Source organism: Phascolarctos cinereus, unplaced genomic scaffold (assembly GCF_003287225.1).
Source record: "Phascolarctos cinereus isolate Bilbo 61053 unplaced genomic scaffold, phaCin_HiC Scaffold_726;HRSCAF=1367, whole genome shotgun sequence".
Lineage (NCBI taxonomy): Eukaryota > Metazoa > Chordata > Mammalia > Diprotodontia > Phascolarctidae > Phascolarctos > Phascolarctos cinereus.
Genome location: NW_027556098.1, coordinates 424,483,235 through 424,490,922, shown reverse-complemented (window position 1 = coordinate 424,490,922; position 7,688 = coordinate 424,483,235). Strand labels below are relative to the sequence as shown.

At 57.3% G+C, this 7,688-nt stretch overlaps 1 protein-coding gene across 2 annotated transcripts; it reads right to left on the bottom strand.

The window, feature by feature from the left end:
• Positions 1 to 1,169: 1,169 nt before the first annotated feature.
• SPIB (Spi-B transcription factor) lies at positions 1,170 to 6,518 on the bottom strand. Of its 2 annotated transcripts, none has more exons than XM_020971799.2 (6): positions 6,379 to 6,518; positions 4,763 to 4,790; positions 4,342 to 4,414; positions 3,735 to 3,934; positions 3,315 to 3,459; positions 1,170 to 2,246 (listed from the first exon to the last, which is right to left on the bottom strand). In XM_020971799.2, exons 1-6 carry the CDS (start codon positions 6,501 to 6,503, stop codon positions 1,951 to 1,953), a joined length of 867 nt encoding a protein of 288 aa, XP_020827458.2. In that variant the 5' UTR covers positions 6,504 to 6,518; the 3' UTR covers positions 1,170 to 1,950. The 2 variants fall into 2 exon arrangements, with proteins under 2 accessions (XP_020827458.2, XP_020827457.1); XM_020971798.2 differs by having other exon boundaries at positions 3,735 to 3,973; positions 6,379 to 6,483.
• Positions 6,519 to 7,688: the final 1,170 nt, after the last annotated feature.

Here is a 7,688-nt window from a genome sequence, read left to right as displayed (position 1 = left end):
AGTGGACACGGAGGAGTGAAGGGGGAGGGGCAGAACCAGCCAGACCAGGGTCACACTGCTAGGAAACCACCACTGAAAAAGAGAGACTTGGAGACAGAGATGGTGGAAGGGTCAGAGCAATGGGGAGGAGGATAGAGAAGCATCGATAGGGTAGAGCAGAAGCATCGAGCAGCTAGGTGGCGCAGGGGACAGAGTGCTGGGCCTGTAGTCAGGGAGACTTGAGTTAAAATCTAGCCGTAGACACTTATTAGCTGTGTGACCCTGGACAAGACACTTAACCCAGTTTGCCTCAGTTTCCTCACCTATAAAATGAGCTAGAGAAGGAAATGTCAAACCCCTCCAGTATCTTTGCCAAGAAAACCCCAAATGAGGTCATGAAGAGTCAGACACAGCTGAACAAGAATGCAGAGCGAGTGTGTGGGGGGAGTATCCTGAGGTGTGTGGCCCCAGCTGAGCTCTGGGGGTGGGGCACAGGGGAAGGTCAGACGTTTGGTGGCATTTGCTTGGGTTGATTCAGTGCTGGCAATTTCCAAAAGGAATGCCCCATGTCATGTGTGTTCATCTTTTGTTTGCAGAATTCATTACTTTGTAGGGTGAGACATGACCCCGAAGTACCTGGCAGGAAGGGGCAGGGAGGTTGGTGTCTCAGTGGGGAAGGACGAACTCTGCTTTGGCGGTCCCAGGCTCAGCCAGAGTCCTCCTGGCTTCCCTACAATGGATTCTGAGGCCAGGCTCTCTGAAGCCCATAGGAATCTAGGCCCCTCTGCACACCCCTGACCTGTCCCCTCTCCAGGTGACGTAAGGAGGAGACGTAGGGAGCACTGAGGGAGAATGGCCCCAGAACCAGCTGCGGAGGACTGTGGGAAATCCCCCTCCCCCCAGAGAAAGCTCCAGTGGGCAGGGGTCCCGGAGCCTCAGACTTGGAATGACTCCCAGAGACCCAGATGACAATAAACCCCATCGTCCAGGGAAAGGGCACTCACTACTTCAGAGGCCACCCGTACCACTTTGGGGACCCCAGAACCCTTCAGATCCCAGTATACAACCTCCAAGCCAGACAGAACTCCCTTAGGGAGAAACTGAGGCCCAGAAAAGACAACACACTCAAGATTACACAATGAGTCAGGGCCAGGACTGAAATGTCACCGAAGGAAAAAGCCAGAGAAAACTTAGGGATCATCTCGGGGGAAACCCCTTCTTTTTACACATGGGAAAACTGAGACATGGCCAAGGTTGCACAGCTTAGAGAGAGACAAGCGCCAGAGTAGGTGACCCAGGCAGCCACTGAGGGAGGCAGGATTTGAATCCAGGTTTGACGAGAGCACACACTTCTCCCGTTCTACTCCAGTGCTATATGGCTCCCCCCAGTCCAAAATCTGTCTGAGCCCTTGGCAGACCCTTATGACTTTGATTTCTCCAGGCCTGGGGACTTAGTCCGGAGCTCTGGTGGGGAGGGAGTCACCCAGGCAGGGCAAGACGGTCCCAGCTTGCATCCGCTCAGTGAGAAGGGGCCTGGACCACTGGGCCCTTAGCAGTTGGCGGCTGCAGCCCCTCATGTTTATAGCTAAGCACTCGAGGCCCATCTCCCCCAAAGTCACAGGGCATATCGGGGCTGAATACTCCTGGCCCCCCAGCCCGGGAGTGAGAGGGCTAGAAAGGGGGCTTGCTGATCTCTGGGCAAGGGTTACAGACTGACAGGGGATGGGAGGTGGTGGCGGGGCGGGCCCAGTCTTCCCCCCCCCATTCCCAAGAAGTTCGAGCTGGAATCGTCCTGGGCCAGGGATGCCTGAGGCCCTAAGACAGCCCCAGACAGGGTTTGCCTCTGGCAGAGCCTTCACCGGCTCTGGACTCAGGAGGGCGATCTTGGCCACAGCAGGAGGATCTCTGAGACACCTTGGCTCCCCAGTGCACAGGGGCCCTGAGACACCCGCCCCCCGTAGCCCGGGGCCCTCACGCCCGCCGGGGGGGCAGCAGGGTGCTGTCAAACTGGTACGTGAGTTTCCTCTTGACCTTGCGGATCTCTCCGGTCTTGGCATAGTTGCGCAGGGCCCGGGCCAGTTTCTGGTAGGTCATCCGCTTGCGGTTGCCTTTCTGCTGGCCCCAGCGCCTGGCCAGGGCCTCCTTGTGCTTGGAGGAGAACTGGAACACACCGGCGCCAGGTTCTACCCACCACACGCATTCCCGCATGTCCCCGCGGGTCAGCAGCCCCAGCAAGAACTGGTAGAGACGGAGCTTCTTCCGGGCACCTGGAGAGGAAGAACGGGCCGGCATCAGGCCGGGAGGCCCACTTTTGCATCCTTTGGGGATACCCACCCTCCAGAAGTCGGACAGTCAGCCAATAAGCAAAGGTGTAGTTGTGGCTGCTGCTGGGGGACAGGAAGCAACGAGGATTTCCTCCAAACAATTTTTTCAGACAGATTCTGCAGGTGGAAACCTTGGAGCAAGACACTGGGCAGGGGTACTGAGACTTTGGGGCAGCTTGGGGGAAAGCAGGGCAGGGAGGCGGAGCCGGGGTCCCTCCCACAGTAACTAATTCTTCCTGCTTAACAGATGCGAAACGAAACCCTGTTTACCTGCTAAGAAATGTAAATGCTCTGTGTAAGCACCCATGCAAGTCAGCAGCTTGGACTAAGTGTCGAGGGTCCCCACAGCTTTGCCCCCAAATCTGCCTGTGTCTCCCCCCACCCTCCACGTAGCTTTATAGCCAGAAGGAATCTCAGGATCTTCACGTCTAACATCTTCATCTCATAGGTGAGAAAGGAGACCCAGGGAGGGGGCCTGATTTCCCTGAGGTCACAGAGCTGGGAAACAGGGGAGCTTATTGAGGACCCCTGAGGGCGCAGCAGGACCATATCAACATGACTGTCGTTAGGGGGGACATAACAGCAGGCATATGGGGGGAGGGATTAGCTTTATCTTTATTCTGCCTGGCCCCAGAGGGCGGCACCAGGAGCCATGGGGACAAATTACAGAGACCAATTCTCCCTTGGTGAGAGGAAGAATATCCTGATAGTTATCAAGCAGTGGACTGGGTTGCCTCAACAGGTAGTGAGCTCCCCATCCACAGAGGTCTTCAAGTCAAGGCTGGATGACAACTTAGGGCCATATGCTGTAGCAGAGCACATTCTTGGTCAGCCAGAGGAGGGACCAGATGGCTTTAGAGCCCCCTTCCACTTTTGAGGCTCTGTGATACCCACTTGGAGCAGGCACTTCCTAGGGACAGGACTCTCCCATCAGACTCAGGGCCATCTCCCCTTCCCAGACCAGGGGCTCCCCAAGTCAAGTGGCTTTATTGGCCACCCCCCCCATCATACCTGCATCGGCTCCTGTCCCTTCCCCTCCAGTTGCCAGGGCCTCATCCGACTCACTGTCAGACACCTCCAGGGCTGGGCTATCCACTGGGAACTCCTCATCCTCAGATAAGCCAGGACTGGGGAACTGGGTAAATGAGGCCAGGGGCTGGAGCAGGGAGGGGGAGGTCAGAGCTTGTGGTCCGTGGCTCACCTTCCCTCCTCTCCAGGCTGTACTCCTCAAACCTACCCAGGCTCTCAGTCTTCTGACCCTTTCTATCACAGAGCTGGCAGGGACCTTGGAAATCACCTGATCCAACCTTCTCCCCATCCTCATTTTGTGATGTGCCTGGCCCCAGGTCTGCCAGCTCCAGACTTGCTCTTTGTGTCACAACATGCTGACCTGAGCCCTACACACTTCTTCCCCAGCTCATTCCCCCTCACCTGGCCTCCAAAATCCCCCTCCGGGTAGGTGCTGAGCCCTGGGCCTGGGGCCGGCTCCAGCTGCCCGATGGCGCCATAGCTGACAGGCAGGTAGGAGAGCTGGAGACCCTGGAATTGGCCAAGTGAGGCTGCCGAGGGGTCGAAGGGCTCATAGGCAGTGGCCAGGCTGGGTGGTGGCTCTGTCCAGCCCCACAGGGAGTCTGGGAAAGGCAGGAGAGGGCGCCCTGAAACTTGGCCCCCTGGCACAAAGGGGCAATTGTGGGAAGGAAAGGAAGGTCATCTTTGGCTCGAGCATTTGCATGCATAGGGAGGGGAGCAGCTTAGGAGGAGAGACCTAATGAGGATAGAACAGAGGGAGGAAGGCGGGTGAGGAAATGGGAATCCAGAGGCACAGAGCCTGGCAGAGGGAGGGATGGGTGGGGAGGAGGGGATGGACAGCTGTAGGAAGAGGCGAGTAGAATAGGGGTATGGGGAGGGGATGAAGGGCATTTGGGTGGGGGCCAAGAAAGGGAGAGAAAGCTGGAGGAGTTAGACCCACTGAGAAGGTAGGTGGGTAGTGACCCCTGGGCAGTGGGAGGGCACGGAGGGAGGGGAAGCATGTACTTACCCACCATGCCTTCGGGGTCCGTGTAGCCAGGGTGTTTGCTGCTGTCCAGATCGTAGAAGACTCCATCTGAGTACTGAGGAGAGGCACCAGGAGGGTGGTCATGACAGGAACGTCCCACCGGCCAGAGAGAGACAGAGGAGAGAGAAACGGGGACGGTGAGAGACAGAGAGAAACAGACAAAGTGGGGCGGAGACTGACTGAAGAAATAGACCGGTTGGGGAAACAGGAGAGTGAGGAAGAGGGACGTGGAGAGAGATAAGCGATGGGGTAGACAGGGAGAGACACAAGAAAGGGGGAGACGAGACTGACAGGTAACAGACGAGATCGATCAGTCGATCGGTGGAAAGTTCGTGTGGAAGGAAGAGCCCTCCTTCTAGAGAAAGGATGCTGGGACACTGGGTAACAGGAAGGCAGAACTTACCTGGCAAGAAAAGTGTGAATCCTCCAACCTGGGGAAAGGAGAAAAAGACAGAATGGGGAGAGGCGTGTCACCCCCTGCTCCGGGGGCCTGGCCTGGCACTCACCCACACCCTGGAGCCTCCAGGTCTGGTCCTGAGACCCTCTCCTCCCCAAGTGTCTGTGCCCCTGCACTGGGCTTTCTCCTTCACCTGCGTTCTGGACTCTCCCATGCTCCAGACTCTGGGTCCCCCACGCTCTCATCTTGTTCTTCCTATGTCCTTCACTTTCTCTTGTGCCTTTTCCTTACCCTGCACCCCTCCCCCACGTCCCTGTGTCTCTCACTCTTCGTGATCCCCCTGCTCCCTTCCCCCACATCCTTGTGTCCCCACTGTCCATGACCCCCTGCACCCCTCCCCCACGTCTCTGTGCCCCCCACTCTCCATCGACACTCCCTGCCCCTGCACCCCTCACTCTCCATGGCCCCCCTACACCCCTCCTCACTCTCCATGGTCTCCCTGCATCCCTCCCCCACGTCCCTGTGCCCCTCATTCTCCATGGCCCCCTGTGTACCTCCCCACATCCTTGTGTCCCCCACTCTCCATGCTCCCCGGTGCTCCTCCCCCACTTCCCTGCACCCCTCACTCTCCATGGTCTCCCTGCATCCCTCCCCCATGTCCCTGTGCTCCCCATTCTCTATGGCCCCCCTGTGCACCTCCTTGTGTCCCCCACTCTCCATGGCCCTCCCTGCACCCCTCACTCTCTATGGCTTACATTCTCCCGGTCCATGAATTTGTGTTCTTTCCTCTCGCCTATCTCTTATTCTACATCCCTCCCTCTCCATCTGTCTCCTGTGTCCCTCATGCCCCCCACTTCCTCTGTGCACCTCAATTTTTAAGTCTCTTGTTCTTCCCTGGGTACCCCTTTCTGCCTGTGTCTTGTACGCCTCACTGACTCCCATCTCCTAATCCTCTCCAAACTCTAGCTCACCAAACAGAACTTCATGGGCTCCCGATTTATTTTTTTTGAGAAGGGAGGAAGGAGTTTGGGGGGTGTGGGGAGAGGCTGAGCGGTAGTTAGGGGCTGGCACCCCAGGCTGTACATTGAGGGGTGTGAGCCTAAGCCTGCCCTCCCCCACCCCCAGGGCCCAGCCAGGGACGGGGCTTAGAACAGGAAGGGGGCACGGGGACACTTGCACGGAAATATCCCTGGGGAGATTTGCATGGGCAGGCTGAGGTGGTGAGAGTGTTTGTGGGGTGGGGGTTGGGGTGGTTAGTGAAAGTGGGAGAGAAAGTGAGGAGGGTTTTTGAGGGAATTGACCCCAGCCATGGGACAGTAATGGGTCCAAATAGACCTAGAGGAGAGATTCCAGGAAAGGGATGGAGACGGTGAGTAGAAGCAAGAAAGAGTGACCCGGGCAGGAGTGAAAGGAGAGAGAGATGCGGGAGAGGCAGGAGAGACAACGAGGGAGATGTGGAGAGATGACAGAGATGAGAGAGGCAGAGACAGGGAGCAGAGAGAGACAGGAGACAGGAGGGAGGCACAAGAGGGAGGCCAGAGACAGATGCAGAGACGCATGGAGAGACAGTGGGGAGAAGAGACCTCGCTCATGCACTCAGAGCCTTGGGGGTCCTCACTTACTGTGCAGCCTCCAGCGTGAGCATGGTGGGGCAGGGCTCTGAGGATGGCACAGGGTCTGGGCTGCGTCCTGGCATTGCCATCACCTTATAGCCTGGGAGGGGAGGGGCGGGGCCCAGTGACCTCATCGAAAATCCCCTCAGGGGGGGCCCTGGAGATGGGGGAATTGCTCAACGAGTCATGTGACTGGGGCTGGGAGGGGAGAGCTGGGCACCCGTACCACCAGGGTGGCAGGGTACCTTGGTACTTGAGGAGAGCCAGGGGCCAGGATTCCTAAATCTCCAGGGGCCGCAGGACTGGATTTAGAGAAGGGAGTTGGGGAGAGGCAGATGCCTGGTTTCCTGGGGGAGGGAGATGCCCGAGTCCTGAGGGGGCAAGACTGGGTGCTTGGGTTCCAGAAGCAGGGTTATGTCCTGGGTCTCAGATACCTGGGGCTTTGAGGGGGGTGGGATTACTAGGTTTGACACCAGAATTTTCTCTGTGACTGGAGGGTGGGGAAAGCTGGGGCTGGCTTGTGTTCCCAAGAAAGGCTGTCTGCCATACATGCACTGACCGCTGATGTTGGAGTCCTGGGCCTGGGAGACCAACCAGCGACTTTCTCAGAAGGGGAAATATCTGAACCTCCAACGAAAGGACCGGAGGTCCTGTTAAGACACTGGAGACCTCAAGGGGAGGAGTCCTAAGAGATGGCGTGACTTTGTGAAATCGGGATATTAGGTATGGGAGGGGAGAAAACGGAGCATCAGAAGCAGAAGAATGCTTGGAGATCTCGTGGGCCAACCCCATTTCACAGACGAGCAACTGAGGCCTTGCAAAAAAGGACTGTCCCAAGGTCGTCATCATACATGGAGCCTTGCAAAGCTCATGTGAAAGGGAACTTTGGGCTCACGGGGGGGTGGGTGAGTGGTGGAAGGACGCCCTTGGGCGTAGCATGAGACAGTTGGGCTGGACCTCTGAAAGCCTGCCCAGCTCCGGATCCGATTCTTTCACACCCTCTAGCCCAGACCCCAGAGCCCAGCTTCACTTCACAGGGGACGAGGAGGAGGCCGTAGAGGACACAAGTCGTCTTGTGGTCTAGCTGTGTCTGACTCCTCATGACTCCACTGGGGTTTTCTTGGCAAAGATGCTGGAGCGATGTCATTTCTTTCTCCAGCTCATTTTACAGATGAGGAAACTGAGGCAAATAGGGTGAAGTGACTTGCCCAGGGTGACTCAGCTAATAAAGTGTCTGAGGCAGGATTTGAGCTGGGGAAGATGAATCTCCCTGACTCCAGGCTTGGCACTCTGCTTCGCACCAGGCTCACCAAGAGCTT